At 36.7% G+C, this 24,725-nt stretch overlaps 3 protein-coding genes across 3 annotated transcripts; 2 read left to right on the top strand and 1 right to left on the bottom strand.

Annotated features, from left to right (window-relative positions):
• The first annotated feature begins 5,656 nt into the window (after nucleotides 1-5,656).
• Nucleotides 5,657-15,949, top strand: LOC147532947 (uncharacterized). The gene is made up of 9 exons (XM_086645121.1): nucleotides 5,657-6,042; nucleotides 8,731-9,192; nucleotides 10,012-10,183; nucleotides 11,130-11,427; nucleotides 13,169-13,241; nucleotides 14,072-14,162; nucleotides 15,021-15,100; nucleotides 15,196-15,480; nucleotides 15,554-15,949. The coding sequence occupies exons 1-8, from the start codon at nucleotides 5,974-5,976 to the stop codon at nucleotides 15,448-15,450; spliced, it is 1,500 nt and encodes a 499-aa protein (XP_086501247.1). The 5' UTR covers nucleotides 5,657-5,973; the 3' UTR covers nucleotides 15,451-15,480; nucleotides 15,554-15,949.
• An 828-nt stretch (nucleotides 15,950-16,777) lies between these two features.
• On the top strand, nucleotides 16,778-20,088 carry LOC147532946 (Sphingomyelin synthetase family protein). Its single transcript, XM_086647185.1, has 4 exons — nucleotides 16,778-17,405; nucleotides 18,067-18,461; nucleotides 19,006-19,199; nucleotides 19,429-20,088. The coding sequence occupies exons 1-4, from the start codon at nucleotides 17,098-17,100 to the stop codon at nucleotides 19,846-19,848; spliced, it is 1,317 nt and encodes a 438-aa protein (XP_086503311.1). The 5' UTR covers nucleotides 16,778-17,097; the 3' UTR covers nucleotides 19,849-20,088.
• Nucleotides 20,089-20,348: 260 nt separating this feature from the next.
• COP9 (COP9 signalosome, subunit CSN8) lies at nucleotides 20,349-22,544 on the bottom strand. The gene is made up of 5 exons (XM_086647186.1): nucleotides 22,265-22,544; nucleotides 22,058-22,143; nucleotides 21,785-21,966; nucleotides 21,307-21,414; nucleotides 20,349-20,712 (listed from the first exon to the last, which is right to left on the bottom strand). The coding sequence occupies exons 1-5, from the start codon at nucleotides 22,466-22,468 to the stop codon at nucleotides 20,573-20,575; spliced, it is 720 nt and encodes a 239-aa protein (XP_086503312.1). The 5' UTR covers nucleotides 22,469-22,544; the 3' UTR covers nucleotides 20,349-20,572.
• Between the last annotated feature and the right edge of the window lie 2,181 nt (nucleotides 22,545-24,725).

The raw sequence follows: 24,725 nt of genomic DNA, 5'->3' as shown, positions 1-24,725 counted from the left end.
TTTCTCCGAAACGACCACAACTGTGACCATCACCATTCCTATCCTATCAACTACACTTTCGGCATTCTTGCTATGCATTCTGAAATAGTTACTTTAGTCTTACTTGCAATCTTTACCATCCGACCTCAAGTCGAAGATCAAGAAAGTCTCATAAATTATAGACAAATTCATCCTAGTGCTAATGGCCACTCAATTCCTGTTAAAGAATTTGTTCAAGGTATTGTCGAAGGTAACACTAGGGTTCTTATTGCATCAAGATCTAGAGAAGAAGTTTTCCAGAGCACTAAGGATTTCAAGAAAGAAGTTTTTGATAAAGTTCAACTTGAACTTAATAGATTTGGGTTGCTACCTTTTAGTGCAAATTTCAAAAACTTCGTTGGCATTCCGGAGCATGAAGACTTTTCTTACCTAACTCAAAAGGTTCAACCGAAAGCAACCAATCAAGCCAAGATGAGAGGTGAGGCCATGCAACATATAACAGAAAGTATGATTGTTCATCTTCGAGAAATTTTACGATGCCTTGCAACGTTTTTTGGCTCTTCTCGTGATGATTGGATGATGAATTTGAAGGCTAATTTTTTGGTAGAGGAAAATTTAGTATTTGCAAGCTTCTTCATCAAATTTCAAGATGATGGAAGATGTAGAAATTTATTGGACGTTTCTTCACTGATATCGATTCTGCGAGAATCGCCACATCATGGGTATCAATTTATAGTTGGTAACTTAGTACCTTTCTCTATCCTTCGGATTTCGTACACCTTTCGTGCAAAGTGGGAATTACGGATCGCCATGATAGAGTTCATCGTATGTGGGTGCATCAAATTAATTTCTTCGTCGAAACGGTTCGGGACGAACCTCGTGGGAGAAGGGGAAGCTGATGCAGGGGCACCCGGCGTGGACGCTTTTTGCCGTGGCCTAACGGCCACGTAGGCCAATCGGCCATAATGATTAGATTTAGGAAAGTCCCAGTTTTAGTGTGATTCGTATTGAATCTAGGTTTAGGAAGTTACATTATTTCAGTATTTTCATTAATTGGGAAAGTCTAGTTTGAGTATATCTATTTAGGAAGTTGCAGTATTTCAGTATTTCCATTATTCAGGAAAGTCCAGTTTGAGTCTAACTAGGAAAGTATGATATCCTATAAAAGGAGGTCTAGTCTGTCTTTTATTTTCATGTTGAAGAGAAAACCCAATCAAGTTTACAGTTATTTATAGTTATTTAATCGTTCTTTATCGTTATTTTATCGTTTTTCGTATTAGTTTATTTTATTCTTAAATTCCGCTGCGTTCTACATCATATTCTCTCTTCGTGCATAAGCCCGACTTCTCAAGACTATTCGAAGAAGAACAACTAAAAAGCCCTAACTTCTAAGATTTAATTTTCGTCAAATATGGTGTTTGAGCAAGTTTGTAAGAGATTCAACCCATATAAATTGATTATATTAGATGAGTTCGAGTAATGTCTGAGTAAAGTTCTGACTGATTGTGGTGGAGTTAAACCTAAACCCTAAAATCTCCACTATCGGACAGGACTACTCTAGCCTTTCTTGCTAACACACAAACCTGATAGTCTGGGCTCTCTAGCTAACACATGGACTAGTCAGTCTGTGACATAAGCCTTCGGATTGGTATTGGTCTGGGATCTTTCAGACAAGACAATCCGAGAGATTTATAATTACGGTTTTTCTCTTAAACTTATACTCGTAAGTTCTTTTTTTGTTGTCTCATTTTTTTGGTCAAACACGATCCTGCATAACTACTCTAGGTCAAACGGATCAATGAGGGACGATTTGGTCCCAAAGCAGCCGTTTTGGGCCGTGACATAATGAAGGGCCTCATGTTTTAAATTTTGTCTGCCAGTTTTAAAAGAACTATTATATTCTATACAAATTTATAAAATGATATAAGTTGTAGCTTAGTGGTTAAGAGTCTACTTTATGCGCAAGATGTCAAGGGTTCAAATCCTTCCTTAACATTATTAGATTTTTTTTTTTCTAACAAGGCTTATATAAGGCCCCAATTTTTCAACTCGTTTCAGACCTCTCGAGTGTTTGGACCGACCCTAGGATCAGTCGATCCAAATGGCCTTGAAAGGTCCTGGATCCGACTAGTCCGCATACGCAGTCAGACATGCAACTCCATTTTTTCCATACCACACTATAACGGTAAATATAGTCCTCTTTTAAGGACTGGTTAGAGAGTGTTCGGATCTTTCCATGAAAAAAAGCTTCCTTCAGAAAAATAGTGTCTAATAAGAGGACATAAAGGGTGTCATTCCAATAAAAGAAGGTACAAAATATAATTTGATGACCCGTTAGATCAAATAATTAATGAAAGGAATTCTAACAACTTAGACGAAAATAAAAAATTAAGAGTGCAAATGAACCTACTTAAATTATTAGTAATCATTAAATAGGAATATGTATAACACTAATGGTGACATTTCATGGATTTAAACAAGAGATATCTTAATATGGTCCATATAATTAATTATTAAATGCATTGTGCTTAAAATTAAGACATGGTTATCTCGATGGATTTTTTGGTCTTTGGTCTTCTACTCTTAAGATTATGAATTCAACTATTAAGTTGGTGTTTCAACAACAAAAAAAAAAACTAGTATTGGCAATGTAAGTATGTAACCATAACATAAACCACAAATAATGCGGAAAATGTCCGTCCAAAAGTACTATATTACTTAGCAAAATTTTGAGCATTAATCCATTATTTGAAAATAGGTTTGCAGTTTGATGACCAAAAGCTCTTATTAATCTGATTTTGTCACTAGAAGATACTACAAATTGATGAAACCTTTCAAAAGATATTAAGTTAAGCTCTAGCTATTTGACTAAAATGACAGCTAGTGATACCTGAATTTTTAAGTTTTTTATAATGAAAGATGAAGGTAAGGCAAAGATAAGAATGGCCCATCACCTCAAATTTGATACGATATACATAACATCAAAATATATAAACAATAAGTCCTTTTATATTATTTTTTTCCTCATTGAATCCACTCTTACAGGTACAACCATATATATATTTTGCATACAAAATTTACCTAAAACAATATATAAACAATACAACAAAGAACTACTAATATTTTATAGTACGTAGTTGGTTGTTCCTTTTATCTAAATTTTTAGACGAGCTAAATAAATATGACAAGTCTATAACAAAATATTTTAAGAACAAACTAAGGAAACGTAGATTACAATCATTGTATTGGTAAAGGCTATCTTGATTATATGCGCCTTAAGAGAAAGGTTACTATAATATTTAACTACAAGGTGATTTAAAGATAATCATTACCTACGGCAAAAAAAGGTCGGTCCTTAGGTGCTGACCGCACAAACCTAAACAAATTAAACGAGATCAAAGTAGTTGTGTTAAGTTTCTGACTTGTTCTTTTGTCAATGGGGAAGTAATAGAGTTAAAGATCAATTAGCTAACTATGTTTCTAATTTATAATGGATTAGTAAAACATTGTAGACAATGAAAGAATCGTTTAATGACTCCAAAAATTCAAGTGAAGAGATTTAGATTTGCTTTTAGAATCTAGGTGTGTCCTTAAATAAAAAGGTGTCCTACATTTGAAGGACATATCCTATATAAAGATTTTTTGGTCTCTTGGCAACTTCACTACAATTTCTTTCTTCTTCTATGAAATGATAGCAAAGCCGGTGGTACTCTACTTATTTGTGTATGTAGACATTTTATAATTGAGAGAGAGAGAGAGAGAAAAAAGAGATATTCCCTCTTTAGAGAGAATGAAAAAAAGAATATATTAAGTACTTTCTCCTACCAACTAGGAAGATGCATAGGTCATATGTGGTTGTTTCGTCTTCCCCTTTGTTGTCTACATCATTGTTCCATCCGATATCCATTGTTCTGTCCGAGTCTGAATGAACAACTTCCATCCTTTAGTTACTTATTCAATGAATTTGGGATCAATCATTTCATTTATTCGAGACTGAAAATGATATGCAATATTTTCTTTTTCTCGAAGAAGGATATGCAATATTTATTTCTCACCCTTATTATATTTTATATGGCTACAAGATATATGTATAAGGGTTTTGAAATCCTTCTGAGTATCTTTCTTTTTTATCATCAGATCTTTCTCAATTGATCGTTCTTTCACATCCATCTATCCTTCTCTATACGTTTCTTTTTTCTCCACAAAATCACTCCATATGCTCTAAACACGGCCTTATCATTTCTTAGGCCTAGCTTCAGTACTTCAGCTTGAGATTTAGAGAAATTCTATAGACACCCCTCGAATTGGTACGGAACCAACCATGTTACTAAATTAGGATCTTCTAACAATTGGTTTTTTGGTTTAGTAGTTTGCATTTCCCTCTTAAATCTCAGAGGTCACACAAGTATTAGCGGAAGCGGGTTATCCATAAGATTTATCTCATTTAGTTATTAGTACTAAATAGAATAAAAGTGTTGTAAACGATCTTTAAGGCCCATTAAAATGACCTTAATTTAAGTATCTCTAAGGTGAACTAATTTCATTTACGTTAGTATCAGCTTCATGGTGGATGTAACATTTCTTGGAGTCTTTTGTCTATCTTTTATAAGGGCCTTCAGTTTTGTTATAGGCGCTCCCATACAAACACATGGAAAAAGAAAGGTGCCTTTAGCAATAACAAGAGGCATATGTAAAACCTCCCAACCAAATAATGTCGGGGCAAGTTTGGAATAAGGACGTATAACAATTTTGGAGGGTGTCATTAAAAACTGTTATGACCAAGACAAAACAAACAGGAAGCAATAATAGAAGTAAACAATCACACAGACACAAAAGATTTACGGGATTTAGCTGGTGAGACTCTATCCGTGTTGAACAATGACGCGATTATTTTAGCTGGTGAGACTCTATCCGTGTTGAACAATGACGCAATTAGTATTTGTAGCTAACAAAACCCTAGTACTCACTCGCTCTTAAACCTCTCTTCAAAATCGACTTCAGGATACCTCGTTTACAAATATAACAACTCCTTGATAAGATTTGCGCAAATATAGACAAACGGGTTGGCCTAAAATATCAAACGTTTTTCGGTCGTGAACCGGATTAGACATCAACCCGTATTCAAGGTACTTTCAACAATTCTCCACCTTGACCCATTTGACAAAAAAACTAAATTTAACATCACACTATATTAATAAGAATATACTCGATATAACAAAGTGATCATCATTTCGTCCTTCGTGAAGGTATCTTATAGAGAATTTTTGTGGTTGGATGTGAAGCCCATTATGATCAAGCAATAACATGTATATTTTTATGAGATGCTAGGGTTTGGATCTTGTCGTTTACAAACACCGAAACTACTAGCCTAAAAACCCATATACTTACCTTATTTATATGGAAGTTCAATAATTTAAGATTTGCACTTCTCTCATGTTTCCAATCTTTTATTTTAAATTCTTCAGAATAAAATCTTATTTTCTTTGGTCATTAGATTTATGTAAATTAATAACTTATCTAGTTATCTAAATGTGGAGAAAATGTGCATAAAATAGCAGCAGCCAATGAAAAGGAATAAATGCCAGATAAGGACACAATCCCTTCATTTCAGCCTCATGTGAATTGCGTGCACTCCACTTGAACTAAACTATGATTTAAATTCCCCAAAAGCAAAGTTAAGAAACACAAAAAAAAAGATAAAGCAAAAATGGCGGGTAATTTTTACAGGAAAAAGAAAGAAAACTATCTAGTACTAGTGTTTTTTAACTTTGCTTTTGGGGTCCGCTTTCTGCAGTTGTTTCATTTCATTTTCATTCCCCCCTCCCTTCTTTTCTTGCTCCCCCTCCTCTCTTTCTCTCTCTCTCTATATATATATATCCTAAAGTTGGATCTCATCTTCTTGCATTTTGTTTCTTGGGTTCTCTCTCTCTTTATCTTTCCAGAGAGAGGAAAAAAAGAAACTAGGGTTTACTGTTTTCTTTTTGGAATCTTCTTATGGCAAATCATGAAGATCAATTACAAACTACCCATGTATCAATAACACCAGATTCTTCAGATGCACAGGTTTTTCCATGTTTTTCAGTTCATTTAGTAGAGTATTAGTATATGATATATTTTAGTTAGTGAAGATGAAGATTTCTTCTGTTTACTGATCTAAATTTTGAACTTTTTTAATTTTTCATACTTCTTTGCAATGATTTGATGGAGTTAATTGGTTTCGATTGAGAGTATTATTGAAGATTTCTGTTAGATACTATATCTTTAGCTCTTGTGTAATTTCAGAATGATGAACTCTTTAAGCTGCCTGTATATGCTTAGTTTTTAAGTAGGTGCTAGCTGAACAAACAATTTTCTGCCATGAATTTAGTTCATGTATAAGATTAAGGGGTGGGGGGATTCTTTAGGACAGTTCAATACATTAATATGTTAGAGGGGATGACGGAAATGAACTGAATTTTAGGCGAATTACTGGCTTCACCTCACTGATATAGTGGAAAACTCCATACAAGTTCTAGAACGTCGGCTAAAACTTGAAAAAACTGATTACTCTAGAGAAACTGCTGAAGTTTATTGATTAAATTGAATGAATACAACTAGTATATAGTATTAGGGGTTCCTATCCTAAAAAAACACCTCGAGGCACCTTGATCCCTACTCTGCCTCGAGGAAATGTAGATCCGAGCTAGCTCTACCCCCTGAGCCCTGCTGTGATTAGGGAGGTGAATCTAACAGAGCTCCATCACCTGAGCCCAACTCTAACCAGAGAGATTGTTGAGAGGTCGGCACAAGTCTCCTATGCCCCTTGAACCCCGCACTAGCCTAGAGGCAAATAGAGAGGTGGATCCGGGTCAGCTCTGCCCTGACCTCTGCTTGTGTCTCGACACAGAATAAGGAGATCTGCTGAAGTTAGCTCGACATCTTGAGCCCTACTCAACCTCGAGGTAAGATGGGAGGTGGATCCGGGCTAGCTCTACCCCTGAGCCCTGTCTGATCAGAGAGACAAAGTAGGATTCACGGTAAAAGAAAGCTCGACATCTCGAGTTCGGCTCTGCCTTAAGAAAATAGCAAGACACGGGAGGCTAGACAGAGCCAAAGATCTGTTTTTCATACACAACCTGTTAAATATCAGAAGATCTGTCAGTGTCAGAAGATACACACTCAACAAATATTATCTTCCAAACAACCATACACACGCGGTTGCCATCAAGTCGGTGCCTTTACCACCACATCATCTCAACCGTGCCTTGCCAGTTCTCTCCAAACTTATATAAGCATATCAAGTTTGCTGTAAAGGGGGATATCCTCACTCACTCATTGAATTACTTCCTTAAACTGCAAAAAAAACACCCCACTAACTTGAGTGTCGCAGTATCTTCTCCCTTGTTTGCAGGTCTCTTTCCCATCTGAGATCATTCGTAGAAGGAAGACCATTCAGTAGAGATTGGAAGGATTATTCACCAGGAAGGTACCCGGAAAACCACTTTCCGACATCATAAAGGATGTGAACAATTCCTTACTTTTTGAGCCCATTATTACTGGATACTATATCCTTTGTCGTGTACTGCCTACCTGGTTATGTGACATATCAAAATCTCCACACTTGGATAACTACTTTTTGTAGAAATCTACAGTATATAAGTGTTAACTAGCAACAAGATATTTTTTATCTAGTTAAGATTTTAAGTTTATAGAGATGGAATACTTGAGATTATATCTATTCCATACTCGAAGTACGAAATGCTTTTTTTTGGAAAATAGTCCAAAATGTATTCCGTTGTGCACCTAAGAAATTCATCTGTATCATACTGCATATTGAATCTTAGCGTACCATACCTTTATATGTACCACTACTAGAGCGACTCGTATTCCACATAATATTAGTTGAGCGATTGGATTTTAACTTGCGTTTGAATGGTAAAGGCTTCTAGTTGAATACCTGGATACTCGTATATTCAGTTTTTATGAGGACACTTAAAGTCACTTTAGTGGATTGTAATGCGACATTATGTATGCATATCTTGCGTGAACTTGCAGATAACCTTGTTTGGACCATAAAATAGAGCTCCACGTTCACATCTTTTCTGTGCAATGTAACAATTGGCAATTCGAAAGCTAAAAATTGCAAGTAAAAATGAAGGACCTATAGATGTGTACTGCTGTATCCATGTAGAAATCTTCCTCACTAGCCGTATCCGACAGCTTATACTGGTAATCGTACCAATAATTGGACAAATGAAAATAAAAAAAAATGTAAATGGACCTAAGAACTACGAGGAAAGAACAAGTAAGCAACAATATCCCATGTAGGCCTTTTTTACTCGCAGTATGCCGATACTTTGTACCAGTTCATATATAGATACCTGTGCGGTGTTCATGACAAAGATATTAGTTTGTCTTCTTTCAGGCAGTCCTGGTATCTATTACATCTTTCTTTTTATTTTTCAAATTCTTCTTCAATGGATGAGGATATCTTAAATGATTCCATGATGATGTATTACTTGTAGTTTTCTTTTTCTATTAAAAAAGTCTAATTCGTAACAGCAGTCTGAAAAACACCCCGTTTGTGATTGCTGGTTATTATTGTTGTTTCGGTGGTATGATTATATGAATCTCCCCATACAAACTACTAACATTCTAAACCTTTCATTTTTTCTGTTCTACATTCTACTCATCTTGTTGGTTCAATATCATAAATTTAGGAAGTAGAAATATTCAGTTACATATGTGATTTACGCTCTTTGTGGTTAATAGGATGCTTACCAAATCCAGAGAAGAGGAGAACCCTCACAAGATCAGCATCCGAGGCGCCCAAACCTGTCGTCACTCCAAATACCTGAAAGGTCCATAGAAAATGCACTTCTCACTTCCACAAGAATTGATATACATTCAGTATCAAGTCCCAGTTCTACAAGAGCGGGGTTGCCCCCAAGACCAAGTTCAGCAAAGTATAAAACATCTGTGAAAAATTTGCTTCCACAGAGGAGCTTCAGGGTGAAGAATTTGAACCACGAAGGAGAGAAGACAGTTCTCCTGATTCCGGAAACACAGCCGTCGGTAGGTCCTGTGGACAAGCCCTCTACCTCAAGATCGTTTTCCTTGTCCAAGGTCTTCTCCTCTTCAATGGCAAAAGGCACAAATTCTCTGCCAGTTACACCTGCTGCAAGCTCAGATGTTGAAACTACACATGGGCAGCATCTTCATAATCAGATTACTGTAAGTGGCTTTGACTACTCATTTCTTCACTCCTGGACTGTTGTCGAGATATTCTTATGTTATTATTGTTTCGGAAAAGATCTTCATACAAATAATGATGCCATTGTGCAAGATTCTAACCCTAATAATAATGATGAACTATGTTGCACGATACACATTAGTTTAGCCTAAAGTGCATACTACAATTCTACATTGATTTTCTGCGAGTACTCCCAAGTCCCAAGATAGACATACTCATATAAGATATATGATGTAGATAGTTGCGGAAGCGTAAAAGTAATGGAATCCACCATTATAACAATGATAAAATACGTAAATAAACTGATAAAGTAAAGAACAAAACGATAAACCTGATTAATAATAAACTCGATTGATAATATTCTCTGATCTGAATGACCAAGACAAACTGGACTTCCTTTTATAGGAACTAAGACACTTCTAGATAGACTCAAACTAGGATTCCTAAATATCAAAGATACTCAAACATAGAAACTTCTAAACCTGAAACTCTCAAATCTAACCCTAATGGACTTGGCCGTGAGGCCCAATGACTTGAATGTGAGGCCCATGATGATGGCCTCCATCAATATAACTACATATATCTCATACTCAAGTGGCATCGAGTACCCAAAGTCACTGATACAAGCATCAGTACGTGATATGGCAAAAAAGTACCCATGTTACAAGGTGGAATAGAAGTCATCCTGCTATACATGGTTTACATGGGAACACCTCAAATTTAGGTCGCCATTATGCACGCTTTCTGGTTTATAGAACACGGTTTTATAGTTTTTCAAAGTGGAGAGTATTTTTTCACAGAAATTAGCCAATCAGAAGTATATAACACGCTCGTTATCAGTTCCAATCAATGCAAAAACTGCAAGTTTGAGGCGGACAGATTCGACAGGAGGTCTTATCCGAGTAATTTCAACTCCTCGTCCTGTAGTGGTTGACGGTGCATCACCGGCTTATATAACAGAAACAGCTACAGGTAAAGTCCTGATTTTTGGTAATCCCATCGCGCTGAAATTTGGCTTCATAGAATTACTATTTGATACGATCATTAGGATATATGTGTTTATGTTGCCAATCTGGTCTTTGGACTGCTATATACATCTGATTTGACTTTATGGCGTGTTTCGTGCTGTGACAATGACCTAAACATTTTAAATGAAAATACTGTTCTATATTTGAGCAAATTAACTATGTATTATAGTTAAGCTTTTATGGTAAATCAAGTTAAAGTGAGTAGACCAACCTCAGAAAAATATGAGATAAAATATTCCACCACATGCATAATATAACCATCATTTCCGTACAGTATCAGATAAATATCCAGTTTCCGAAGGCCTGAACTATATTTCAAAACCGAAATAATACCTTGACAAAAGTGTACTTAACGTTAACTAAAAATCTTCCAACACAAGGAAATATTGTTCTTGAACTGGGTTTTGTACAATCATTGTGTTCGAAACTTCATGTTGAAATACGACATCGACACTTTTCTCTGTGCTCTTATGAGATAGCATAATAACACATCTGCAAAATTTTGGAGACCTACATTTTCTGAACGATGAAGGGGCACTCGGTAATACTGTTGTCCTCTTTAATGCATTGTAGCATTTCAACCGCCACCGGTTTGATGTTGAAATATATGTTATTTCAAATGGTGAATCACTGTTGTCTGGATTATTTTCTGAATACAGACTACTACATAGTTCAACTAGTACATTAACCAAAATCGACTCAAATTTACTGATCAATTGAGAACAAAATGAAAAGTCAAAGTAGCATTGCCAATACTTAAGAACCATAAGGAGAGAAGAAATGAAATTTTCTCGAGATAAAACCAGTTTCTCGATACCTTTTTTTTCATGGATAATCTCTTCTGTTGTCGCTCGTACTAAATTTTTTTTTATGGCATACTCTTAATTCAGCAACAGAAGATTCTGGTGAGGATATCCCTGAAGAAGAAGCAATCTGTAGAATTTGTTTCGTTGAGCTCGCTGAAGGAGGTGAGACTCTTAAATTGGAGTGTAGCTGCAAAGGTGACCTCGCACTTGCTCACGAAGAATGTGCAGTGAAATGGTTCAGTATAAAGGGTAATAGGACATGTGATGTTTGTAAGCAAGAAGTCAGGAATTTGCCTGTAACATTATTAAGAATAGAGAGCGTACCAACTATTAGTAGACAAAGAGCGATTGTACCTCCGCAAAGGGAAGTCCCTCGCTACAGGCAAGTATTAGAATCCCAAACTCTACGAATTTTTGTTTATTCAAATTCTTCGTGATACATAATCTTTTTAAATCAATTTGTCAATGATGCTTATGCTGCTGTCGCTTTGCTCTTCGACACTCTCTAACTCCAATCTGAAGAGAGTTCAACCTCTGATCCCCTTATCTTGGGGTTTTTTCATCTACTTGCACTAGTAATTTAAGTCATGTTTTTTTTTGCATAGCTTGTACCTCTAGAGTCTTGAGTAAACTTATTATCTTGTAGCGAACTTTGAAAACTGAAAGTTTTCACATTAAACATTACATTTCTGTGAAAAATGGAGTGATCGTATACGAAGAGAAGTAGGTATCTAAACACGTAAATTAGGGCAGGACTCTAATCACTCCACATATCGTGCTCAGTGTCTTTCACTCTCTCAGACTCTCCTGACTCCTGAAAGTAAAATAATCATTTTGGTCATGAGGCTACTTTTACAAGAAAAAGATGATATGTTGACCAGTGAACAGAAACCAATCATTGAACTGAAATATGTCAAATATTGCAGTTATGTTGCTTTAGGCGCGTGGCGAGGTCAGTTGATTAACCTCTCGCGTCGCCTCGACTAGGCGATTGCCCTGACCATTGGGGAAAGCACCCTAGATGACTTTCTCCCACTGCGTATATCACATGTTTATTTTCCTAAATTTTTCTAATGTTTCTGTACTTCTATATACTCATATTGTAACATAAACGTTCTACTAAAGATTCGACATGGATAAAGGAGAGAAGGTAAATAAGATGAAGAAGAAAGAAAAAGTTACCTGCTTCAGTGCTATGGTGACGAGTGGTTACCTTGGAATTCTTCTTCATTTGCTTCTCTTGGTCGGGTGGTAGTGGCATTTAGAAATTATTTTCTCCACCATTTGTATATTAACAACTGTAGCCCAAATCCCAAGGTTTTGGACTTAATTCTAAGTTGGGATTTGGTTTGGAAAAAAGTGAGAAATATTCCTAAACTCGACCTATGCTCAATTAGGTCCATGGGTGAGCTGAAGTGGTCAACTATGTGCACCTAGTCGTCATTTGGGAAACAAGGGGAGCGCAGTTGAGGCAACCACCTCTTCACGCATCGAGTAGTCCTTAAGCGCACCATGCCGACGCTTTTGACAACATAGTATATGAGATAAAGTGATTAACGTGACGGATCAAGAAGACGAGATGCAACAATCAAGAAGTGTTCACGATATGTGAAGATCTAAAACATATTGTTCGTATATTTAGAATATCTTGTAGGTATCTCTACTTATATTATTGGAAAGATATTATCTAGTTCCTAGATTACTTAGGAACCGAAGGAAGCTAGGAAACCCTAATTCACTCTACAAATATGAGTGGAGTTCAAGGGATTTATCATCCGTTGCGTCTGACCAGTGTAACGAATCACCCCCACAATTGTGGTGATTAATACAAGAGCTGTTCATGGCTTTCTCCGTCGATGTAGGTCGCGATTCTCCGTCCAAGCCACATTAAATTATCGTGTCCCTGTTTCAATTTATCTCTCCGATGATCACCTAATTGTGAAACTCAACAAGTATGACAATACAACTATTGATTTGTTTGTCTTCAGCGAAATATATCCATACTGTTTTTTCTGTTATGCCTTCTTTTTCTTCTTTTCTTATCATTCTAGATTGAATACTGACTTATTCTTCAAATTAGTATGTAGAACTTACATAATGTGTCCATTCTGTTTCTCTGCCAGGGTCTGGCAGGATGTCCCAGTTCTTGTCATGGTTAGCATGCTTGCCTATTTCTGCTTTTTGGAGCAGCTGCTGGTAAATAAATATATTGCTCTCATACTGAACATGTTTATTAGAGAAAATAGTAAAACATTTGACGTGCATATGTGGATTCAAAAGCCACCATTAGATTTCACTTTTATATTCTAAAATTCAACACCACTGGAAGATTCTAACCTTACAACATATTCATATTCCTTTGAAATATCAAAGATTAAGGCGTAAACTATTTAGAATAGACAATTAGGTATTTCTTACGTAGATTCAAAACTCACCATTTTACTACTAGATCCACCATTTTTACGCAATACGGAATTTACATTAACCTATAGTGGTATTTTATGGTCATAAGATTCCTAATACGATACTGATGTTTTCCCTAGATGTTATAAAAATCTCACATTATACCCATTGAAGTGCCACAAGTGTCTAATACGAGTATCCTTGTATTGACATGGGAAAAAAAGGAAAGAGTATCAATGTCACACAGCTACACACTTGTGACAAGATCAGATATTATGCTTGTAATTTATCAACCTATTGAGTATGCATTGAGCCTTAGTTTTGCAAAGATAGTCATGGATTAGAGAGTTCAGTCTTCTGACAAACTGGCCGAATAACTAGTCTCTGTGGTTTTTGATTTCCTATTTCTCTAAGAACTGGGGGTCAACAACATGTTGGCATCTTATGAACATGCGTCTTTTACTGCTCTCAATACAAGAATTGGCTCATGTTGCATTGAGGTGTCTTGATCCTAGCAACTCATTGAAAGCAAAATTGTTGTATTTTGTTCCTATATAAATATGTGTAGTTGTGTTTCTTTTCATTATTAACCCCTCTATAATTGATCTTTGATACCCAAACAGGTGTCTGATTTGGGATCTCGTGCTCTTGCCATATCTTTGCCGTTTTCTTGTGTTTTAGGTCTCCTATCAGCCATGATAGCTTCTACAATGGGTAAGATGTGATTGAACTCGTGCTCTCTCATCAAGTCATGCACAATAAACTGAATTTTCAAAAGTGGATAAAAGACAAAAAAAGGAAAGAAAAAGAACCAAAAAGAGGCTTTATTCCCATATTCTTCTATCCTTTTCTTCCATTCAGAAGGAAACTTGGGCTTCGTAGTTCTTTGATTTAACATGTTGGGCTTTTTTACTTTAACATAAAATGGCTTCTTTTCTACTATCTAAATGTGAAGTATAAATTATATGGTTGAAGTCATTTTACTGGATTTGTTTTGGAAGAAGGTGGGTTTCTAGATGATGGTTTATGTCATTTTCAGTGTTCATTTTAGTAGTCCATTGAGTCATCTGCTATTAAGCTTGTGACATCTAACTCAAAACCAATTGGCACGTGAACAAAGATATTAGAGATTAGTGATCATGATCCGAGGTCCTCAAGATGTACAAAATTTGAAGTATCAGAAGTTTCTTGTATAGCTTGAAGACTTCGGATCTTTCTCATTGACCTCTAACCAGGAAAGTCCTAAGTATTTACTGATCACGAGCTACCTTTGCCAATGTCGAGCTATTTCCGCACTCTTATGTGCCTTTTTTGTTGAGTGAAGCCACATAGAGTACCTCTGCCTCTCTACCACCATATTAAGTTTGTGGACATCCAAGTCAAAATTATTTGACCATGAGCGAAATGTCCTAGGAATTTACTCAATCACGAGACTTTCCCATGTTCACCATGTTGAACTATTCTCACATCTGGCACTTCTTTTTTATTATTGGGATTGCTCTCTGTTTATGTTCATCTGAATACTCCATGAAATATGACACAGGAAAAATTTCTTTATGTTTATGGTTCCAGTGAGTAAAAGTTACATTTGGGCTTATGCGTCATTCCAATTTGCGATCGTTATCCTGTTTGCTCATATCTTTTTCGCAATTGTAAGTAGGATCTATTTCTCTCTCTAATTTCTCTAATTCAGACATTTCTGTTGTCTATGACAATCAAAATTCACACTTGGTATTATAATTTACAGCTTAATGTAAATGCAATTCTGTCAGTCCTCCTTTCTTCTTTCACTGGTTTTGGAATTGCAATCAGCACAAACTCTCTGCTTGTTGAGTATTTGAGATGGAGAGCAAGCAGACATTTACAAACTACTCATCAGCAAAACAGGAGAGTGGTACAGCAGCAACACCAACACCAACAGAGAGAGAATGTTGATAATGGAGCGACAAATACTACAATTGTTCAAGAAACCGGGTCAATAGATACTAGTAGTGCAAGATGATAAAAACTGTATTCTTTGAACACGAAACAGGTATATATTCATTAATTTCAAGTTTGACATGAAAGTCCTTCGGTTTTTAACTTTCTTTCTGTGGTGGATTCAGGGAATTATACAAACATCTGCAACATGGACGATTAGTTTCCATATAACGTGGACACTGTTACAAGTTTGGTAGCTGGCACTAGTACAAGCTGTTGCACACATTGAGTACAAGACGTGACGACATACATATATGTTTCGTCTACGATGTTATATGTAACACGAACACCCGTCTCGGTATTGATATCTGAAACAGTACGAGGTGTCAGATATGGTGAATGGAGAAAAGTAGCATAAAACCCGATTTTTTTCCATGGTTTTTGTCGTAGTTATAAGGTCTTTCTCTGTACTGTCAAGTCTCTTACTTTTTGAAAGCAACTGTTATCATGTTGTCCACAAAGCAGGCAACTTACAGTTTGTATTTTACGTTCATAATTCGATTGCTCAGGTTCACTGCAAAGATGTGCATATAAAAATCTCATATTATGACTACTGAACTTAAATGAATCTCACTCTGTGAGCAGTTACTCTTCACTAGAGAGACTAATGTTCGATCTATTGTTCCTTTGAGCAACATGAGAAAACTCTCGGACCTAGATTCAAGCAAATATCCTGAAGTAGTTTTCATGTCGTCAATGGACCCAATCCAATCACTATATGATAATCCACATAAGTTCGAAGTTAATAATACTTCTGATTTATTGCACTATTATTCTTGCTGCTTCTAAATGCATCTCGCTAGCACAATGCATAAAGCGAGACAAGAGACGTATAACAAAAAGAATATCAATTATCAAGTCGTATTTTTGTGAGATACATCAAACAACGAATCGAACTTCTAACTTCTCCTTGATAAACTTTATCAGCCTCATCTTATTTAGTGATACATAGGTGCAATTGTAGCTTTTCATCTACCATATGAAATTTCTTAAGTATCTCCTTTGCATATTTTTTCAGGCAGATAGAGAGTTCATTGTAACTTTGCTCCATCTCCATTCCTAGAAACTAAGTCATGAGACCAAGACATGTAATCTCAAAAAACATGCATCATTTCTTATTTAAACTCCTCAACCAACATATGCATTATTTGATTGCATGGTGGGCTTTAGACGGGTTTTTTTCATAGTTTAAATTCGGCGGCTATTGATGCATTCTTGTCTTTGTAACGACTATCATAATCATTTCCCGAAAAAATGTAAAATAGCTTTTTTATTATTTTACCAATGTAGTGACTTACTAATTTGACTGTACCCTATTTCTTTCAAAAAGTATATTCAACCCGCCCTTTGGGACTCTCAGTTGAACCATGAGGGAAACAAGGTTACAATGCTTTTTCTCTCCTCTCACATGTCCAGTCACGAAAAGAGAGAAATCTTTATTTTCTCACACAGACCATTCAAAGTGCCAGTTCATAGAGGCAGGTCACGTAGACTTTTTGTATTTCTTAGAGTCTTCTCTCTAAACTTTCAGTCTCTCACTAGTCACTACCATTTAACTGTTTTTTAGTGGGAAGTCGCCCTTTTTTTCACTTTGTTCCTCTAAAGTCTAAACCCATCTTCTCTTCACATCAAACCAGGGTTTAGAGAGAGAGAGAGAAGAAGGATTGAAATGTCGAATAAGAAGAAGAAGATGAGTGGTAATGGTGGACATGGACTAGGTATTGCTGCTATCTCGTATATAGCAGTTGACTACCTGAGACACGTGGCACCGTCATGGCATGATCGATTGCAGCCATTACTATGGGGATTGCTAGCTCTTGCAGTGGTTACACGTGTACCTTTCTACAAGCACTGGTCTTCTGAGTTTCGTTCAGCCCTACCTTTCCTCGCTTCTATGCTTTTCTTGCTTTCTACTCTTCTCTTTGAAGCCATTTCTGTCCGATCTGTCACCGCCGTCCTCGGTCTCGACTGGCACCGGTCAGTAAACTAACCCCTTTCTTCTTCTCTCGAGATCTCTCTATTTTTTCGGTATTGCAGTTAAATCACATTACCTAATTAGGGTTTCATCATAAATACGTTACCTAATTACCTTTATGATTTTTTATTTACTTTATTATTATTTATGGTAATATTTATGGATTTTATCCATCTTAACTAAAAGGGCATGTTAGTATCTTCATTGATCTTAATCTTGAGTATCTAAGACTATGTTCGCATGTTAGCAATCGAATTCCGATATAGTGTTTGGTACACGAGAATGTATCAGAAATCACATTTTGACGAGGAATGTGATTCCTCTTAAAAAGGGGAAATCCCAACTCCAAGGGGGATGGGTTTGTGATTCCTTCTCCCATGGAATTATGGAATCATCAATCAAATAATCTACGGACAAATCAATCTCTAACAACCCTATTTTTGACATGTGCTGACTATGTCCAAAACCAGGGATCTTGTGAGAACTCTACCTTTACATAGGGAGCTGAAACATAAAAAAGAAAATTGGTTGATCCTTATTGAGGAAATGTTTTGGACCGACGGGTCAATTTTCGCGGAATTTTTTCTTTATATTGTAAGGATTTGTATCTTACCTAAAGATTGATATATGGATATAATCTGAAGGAATTTCTCATGGTGGCAGTGATACATCCCCTCTTCCTGACACTGGGCAATGGTTATTTTTAGCACTGAATGAGAAGCTCCCTCCATGGATTGTTGGAATTTTGAGAGCTCGGATAATCGGGTTACACCATTATCTGATGTTGTTTATGATGTTAGCTTTTTCTGTGGCATTCAACTCTGTTAAAGCACCTGGACTGGGGTTAGGTGCAAGATATATGTTTACTATGGCAATTGGTCGGTTTCTTCGAGCCATAACATTCTCTTCTACGATTCTGCCATCACTCCGACCTTGGTGTGCTTTATCTCGTTTTGATGTCCCGTCACACCCTCATGTTTGGGCTCAGAAGTATTATATTCCATATGCTTCAGATGCTGATGCTATTCGCAAGGTGATCCAACGTGACATAGCTTATGGTATGTATGGTTATTCTCAGTATTGAACCTTTGCTCATGCAATACGCTTTTTTTCTTGGCTTTTTTGTTAATATCGCGAACAGTACGGTCTTATAAAGAGATATGTTTTTTACTTGTATACTTCTTGTCGTAGTTATTACGTTCTGTTTCCCATAAGATTTTTATTTTCGACTTACCAATTGGTGTAGTTGTACACAAAAAGACGTCAACTTAGAGAGTTATATCGGGGCTTAACAAAGTACTGTGCAAGTCCACATAATATGTACATAAGAACTTTCTTATATACCTAGTAAAGTGATCGGAACACCAGACAAGAGTATCTAGGTGTCTGAAAAGATACGGACACTAAAATTTCAATAGAAAAACTGAAGGGAGTTGGACCCCATCTAGATTAGTACTGGAACTTGAATACCTTAATTCTTTGTGTCACTGACGAGTCATACGTAAGGTTTCCCATGTATAGATATCAGAATTAACAGATAGGTTTCTGTTTGTGGATCTATGATTTAATACTTCTCTTTATCTTTTTTCCTTTTCTTTTCAGCTGACGTGGAGGAATATATAGGGGATTACAGACCAGATTGGGGGTCGATGAACTTCCTTATAGATTTCTTACGTCCAACTGCTTCGGATGGATCTTCATGGTACAATCTGTTGAAAAAAGCTGGGGGAGGATGTAATGATCTCATTTACAGTGGGCATATGCTTGTTGCAGTATTAACAGCAATGGCATGGACGGTAAGTTTGGATCGTGATTTAACCTCATATCTTCATATTCATCCGTCATTGTTGTTAATTTAGGAGGGATCCTTCTTAGACCATGTAGCTTCTGCATACAAATAGGCGGAGTTCGGCTTGGGACTGGCCAAGGGCCAGCCCGAGCTAGACGACAAATAACTAATGTTTACTTGCTGAACAATGTGAAGGAGCATAAATCTAATGTGAAATAGTTAATTGTGGGATCCAGGAAGCTTACGGAGGATGGAGTTCTGGTGTTATATGGGCACTTGTGATGCACAGTGCACAAAGAGAGATAAGGGAACGACATCACTATACCGTGGACTGTGTAGCTGCCATCTATGTGGGAATCCTCTTGTGGAAGATGACTGGTTTTATTTGGTCGGCTAAGGATGATTTAAGCTCAAGAAAATTTCTGAAGCTCGAGAAGATTCAAAACAGACTAGTCCAAGCAGCCAAAGACTCGGACATGAACAAGGTTAGAGAACTACTGTCAGAGATAGAGGATGATGGGTCATCATCGAGCAATATAGGTAAGGTAAAGGATAAGGATTTTAGTAAATGGGCTATGCCAGCATTTGCTTCTGTCACTACCATTTTCACCCTTGCTGTGGTATTTTTCGCGTTCACTTTGACTAGTGATGGGTAATCACTTCGTTCTCATCCACGGGCTCTGACCATCAAAATCACAATGTTGTAATCCTATTTGTTGTACTTGCTGTAACCTATGGGGAATTGCAGGAATATGAAGAAATTTTAGAGTTGGTTTTCGTATAAAACACTTCATTTAAGATGTCTGCACTATGAAGTCTTGCTTGTACAATGAACTTCCTTTTGTTGTGCTTACGAGAGTTTCTCTGAGAATGAATATGTCATAGTTATAGATCAATCCATCAATACATTGAAATCCCTAATTTCTTTCCTTTCGCAAACGAACACCTTATAGATTCTTTCGTGACAAATATCTAGAGGTTCGTTTTAGAACTCCCCAATATTTCTTTCTGCAAAACCAAACAACCTCTATTTCTCTGTACTCTTCACTGCCCCCACTCTCAAGTCTCACCCTCACTCTGTCCACAACTCATCTCTCTTACTCGGTCGTAAAACCTAGTGATAAAAAAACTCAATTTGGATACACAGTAAATTGGGTTTCTCAAAATGTTGGCTAAGATTAATTCACTGCACATATATGACAATGGGAATAAAAGTAATAACTCTGATAGTTCACAGATCAACTTAAAACAGACAAAATTAACTGTTGGAAACTCATAAGGTGGCAGCTTTGTTTCTACTCTGCTGCATTTTCTCTAAGTCTGATTTCCCAGAAGGGAAGATGATTCCATGAATTGTCGATAATCAGAAGATGCGGGTGGTTAATGCTCCAGGTGGAAAACATACTCAGTTAAACGCTGCAGCTTAGTGTGATCTAACTTCTGCTCTGTTGCAATTGCTTTTTTCTTCACTGTCAGCATTCTGGAAGTAGGATCTACTATCCAACCTTGTCCTACAGCATCTGCATTCACCACCTCATACATGATTAGAAAAAACCCTAACAAACTTCGGCCTTGTTTTCAAATGAATGGAGCTCAAGAGAGCTAATGAGGATCATAATGAACATTCACATGCGAAATCCAACCTCGTATGTGATCAAAAAGTTAATTTACCATTTAAATGGGGCAAGTAAATCGAAAAACATCTAGATATTAGGACACCCACCTTCATCGAAAAGGGTTGTAGGTAGGCTGCAAGACCTTAAGGCTTAAGCTTTTCAACAATCGAAAACATTCATATTGAAATTTTTTTTATGCCTCTCCCATCTGAAACTCACATCTTTTGAGTTCATGGGATATCATGTTTGACAGAAAGATAACATGTCATTAACTGTCATGGTTAGATAGTCCGACTCTGCAAATGTAGTCTTTTCTCTAGATTAGAATGTTCAGATTATCCAATCTTTGAGGATCATCTAATCTCCAAGAATTGTGATTTTAAAAATGGGGTGATCTCTCGGAATAAGTCGGCAGGATCACGAATCATTAGTGTACATTTAACGTGACTATCTTGTTCTCTATAATTCTACATCGAAATTGAGGGTTAACATGCTTACAATTGGTAGCGTCTTCCTCATTCATCCCTAGAAAGTGAGCTGCTTCTCCAATGCCTATTGTCGAGTACGCAGACACTAGCAGCTGGAACATTCTTTCAGTATATAGCTCTGCAATAATTTACAAGACACGAAAATTAGTGATACCCGTTTTATAAGCACAAAACCAAATAAGTGGATTCATTTAAAAGTCGGGAGAAACGCAGATGAAATACAAGAAAAAAACTTCAAAAGAACGTGGACAAAATCAAATCATAATCTGATAAAAGAATTTTCTAAAAAAAAATCCATACCCAGATGACAATTTTAGTTGGAGTTTTCTCTTCTAATATAAAAACCCTAGACACTGCAACGATAATCTCAATTTCACATATCCCATAGACAAAAGATCACTGGAATAGTATTGAGTTGTTGGATTTAACTACATATCTAGGTCAAAGTTACTTGAAATTATGAGAGTGAAAGAGAAGAATGAACTTGCCTGAAAAGGAAGAGACAAGTCCTTGAGCATCAGGACTCCAATCAAACCCACGAATAGCATCATAAACCCCAGAGTAATTCCGAGACCAGAGTTGCTGCCCAATTTTCCACACAGCTACAACCTCCGCCTGTCTCTCTTTCACTGAAGATGGAATCGATTTCCACAAAAACCTAGCGCTATTACTGCCCAATCAAAACATCAGCATCAGATTATAAAACCCTAATTTCCATTAAATCCATTAAAAAAGATGTAAAAAGAGAAAAGAAGGCATACACATCGTTGGAGTAAATATGACCAAGAAGATGAAGAGAGTAAGGCCAATCCTCTTGATAAGAAGTGTCTCCTTGTGTTGATGCTACCTGATGATGAATGAAGGATTCTTAAGAACATAGGAAAAAAAAACCCTAGACAAAACTTGAAGAATTAAAAAAAATAGAAAGAGAAGTTATGAAAAGGGTAGAAAACAAGAGGAAATAATGCCTGAAGCATAAGATTATCGCAGATATCAGCGATTCTTCCGTAAGATTTGGAAGCTAGGGCTTCGTTTAGTTCCGAGAGATCCATTAATCTTCTTCTACCCGTTTCACGTTTTGATTTAGTTTTCTTCTTCTTCTTCTTGTTCTTTTTCTTCTTCAGAAGTAAGAGAGAGGGGTAGGGATGGTGCAAACTGAGCCAGTTTACCATACTTATTTTGCACAAGGGATGATGGTATACGCTAATTTCCGAAAAGCCCACCCTAGGATATATATAGGCACAATCCAAATTCAGACTATAATTTCATGTACACGCCTCTTATTTGTTAGGAAAGTTTTAAATGCACTCATCATTTTTGTTATATGCACTCACATCAAAGCAAAGGTATATTTTTGTTCAAAATGAGAGAGGAGATGTGAGTGCAACAATTCTCTTTTTTGTTATTCACACTACAAGTCTACAATAACACTTAATGCTTATTACCATCCAAGCAAGTATTGTACACACACTAGCTTTTCCCCAATTTTGGTCGGGTTTTCGTAGTTGGAAAATCATTTTATCTCTATCTCATCTAGAGAGTTAGAGAAAATAGTGGTGGTCGAGGATTTTCTAGTTGTCAACCTTCGAGTCCTTGGTCAGTGGTCACTCTCCCACCTCACTCAAAGGGTTTTTGGTTCGAAATCCACCATCTTTCTCTAATCTACACTACCACCTCTTTTAACCACCACCATCTTTTTTTTTTCTCATTTCCTTAGTCAAGGGGGTTCCTCTGTGGGAGAGAGAGGAAGGAGATATTTAGTGGTGATAAAAAAAAAACGTAGACTATAAATATGTAAGGGGGATCAGATTAAGAAGAACAATTAGGATAATGGCTAGGAGAACCTATGTTTTCTCTCGCTTACTCATTTTACTCAAACAATTTTTGTTTTTAAAATAGAGATACTTTTTTTTTTTATGAAGAAAATAGAGATACTTGGTTACAACTAGTTTATACTCCGGTGTAATTTTAAAAGTTTTTTTGAGAAATTCGAAACTTCCATAAAATCTTAATTACTAGATTTACAAAAGCGTTAATTTTGTTTTGGCCCCCAATTTATGACCAACTCGCATTTTACATCTCATAAGTGTCCAACAGTTCGTTTTAGTCTCAATGGGCGAAAAATTTCAACTCTTTCCAAAAGTACCGTTAGGGACCTAAAAAGGAATTAATTCATAAAAAACTTAAAAACAAATTAAATCCACCTCATCTCTCCCTCTCTCCTTCATTTCATCACCTCTCCCCTCCACTTCATCTCTCTTGCCACCTCATAATCTTTTCCGACGAAGGTCGTCGGCAAGCCAGCCAACTAAATTTATCCCGCGACCTTCAAACTTAAAAAAATTATTTCTTCTCCTCTCTTCTTTTATCTCTCTCTTCAAAGAAAAGAATGAACCCCTTCACCGGAGGTCTGGTTTCCTCTTGTTAGAATTTTTATTACAAATAACACTCAATTGTGGCATATTTTTTTAGAAATAGCTTACCTCTTGTCATAGAAGGCATTTAAAAACCTTTAGAATTTGAAGAGCTAAAAGAGTCTTTTCTTACCTACAAACGACAAGAATGGAGTGTTGGTGTCGTTGTAGTCTGATGTGGAAATTATTCTAGTTTAGTGTTTAGTTTTGCGAATTATAATCTGGACTATAGGATCAAATGAACTTCTCCATACCTTTTGTCAGTCGTGCTAGTCCGATGTGGACGACCATGTCAGCTCTCCCCCTAACGTCTTAAACCAAATAGCATTTCTTTAGTCACTAAGGATGGGCAAGCGAGCTTTATTTCACTTAAAACTAAGTAATTTGTGTTGTCTTATTTTTCTTTTGACAGAAATGCTATTTGCCCTGTAACTGGGACTGACCACAGGCCGAGTGCTAATGTGACTACTCCCTTTGATGGGACCATGTGAAGAGAGAAATGACCCGATTAATCGGCCACATCAGCCTTCGGCATGTAGTCGCCCCCAATCAAATAACACCGCTCATTTTTGGGTTCGTTTCTCGTAGCCTTTTAGGGAAAGTTGTGGTTTTACTTTTTGTGGTTTAATTGGCTTTGCTTGGAATCAGCTAGTGGCTTGGAGAAGAGGTTTCTCTACCTAGCTTTCCATCTTTCTGACTGTCCTTAACTTTCTGTTCAAGTCATCACCCAATCCATCATTTTACTTGAAACCCCAATCACATCCCCCTAAAGCTCTAAAAGGAAGGATCATTTATCTCTCATTAGTACTATTCAAGACTGACATGGTCAGAGTACTATCTGGAGTAAGTGAGTGGGGTTGAATCTTCCTCCACTTCCCTCCTCCAACCGGCACCAAACTCTACTACCTACCTGCTTGGGACACCCACCCTCCTTGAGCTTCAAGTTTCACAATATCTTTGTACATACAATCCCTCTATTTATCCATCACCTAATGCTCCTTCCTTTTCTTATGTG

The sequence above is a fragment of the Eschscholzia californica genome, unplaced genomic scaffold, assembly GCF_041429995.1.
Source record: "Eschscholzia californica isolate CP2 unplaced genomic scaffold, dmEscCali1.0.p SCAF_6, whole genome shotgun sequence".
NCBI classification, from domain to species: domain Eukaryota; kingdom Viridiplantae; phylum Streptophyta; class Magnoliopsida; order Ranunculales; family Papaveraceae; genus Eschscholzia; species Eschscholzia californica.
The sequence above is the reverse complement of the archived record's forward strand: the minus strand, read 5'-3'. Positions and strand labels throughout refer to the sequence as shown.

Bases quoted from the DNA above. Each gene is read 5' to 3' on its own strand.
- LOC147532947 (XM_086645121.1), top strand. From the start codon at position 5,974: ATGGCAAATCATGAAGATCAATTACAAACTACCCATGTATCAATAACA. The intron at 6,043-8,730 runs GTTTTTCCATGT...TGTGGTTAATAG, and splicing joins CAGATTCTTCAGATGCACAG to GATGCTTACCAAATCCAGAG. The intron at 15,101-15,195 runs GTAAGTAGGATC...TATAATTTACAG, and splicing joins CTCATATCTTTTTCGCAATT to CTTAATGTAAATGCAATTCT.
- LOC147532946 (XM_086647185.1), top strand. From the start codon at position 17,098: ATGTCGAATAAGAAGAAGAAGATGAGTGGTAATGGTGGACATGGACTA. The intron at 17,406-18,066 runs GTCAGTAAACTA...TCATGGTGGCAG, and splicing joins CTCGGTCTCGACTGGCACCG to TGATACATCCCCTCTTCCTG. The intron at 19,200-19,428 runs GTAAGTTTGGAT...TGTGGGATCCAG, and splicing joins TAACAGCAATGGCATGGACG to GAAGCTTACGGAGGATGGAG.
- COP9 (XM_086647186.1), bottom strand. From the start codon at position 22,468: ATGGTAAACTGGCTCAGTTTGCACCATCCCTACCCCTCTCTCTTACTT. The intron at 21,415-21,784 runs GCAAGTTCATTC...AAATTATTGCAG, and splicing joins ACTTGTCTCTTCCTTTTCAG to AGCTATATACTGAAAGAATG. The intron at 20,713-21,306 runs GTAAGCATGTTA...TGGTGAATGCAG, and splicing joins TGAGGAAGACGCTACCAATT to ATGCTGTAGGACAAGGTTGG.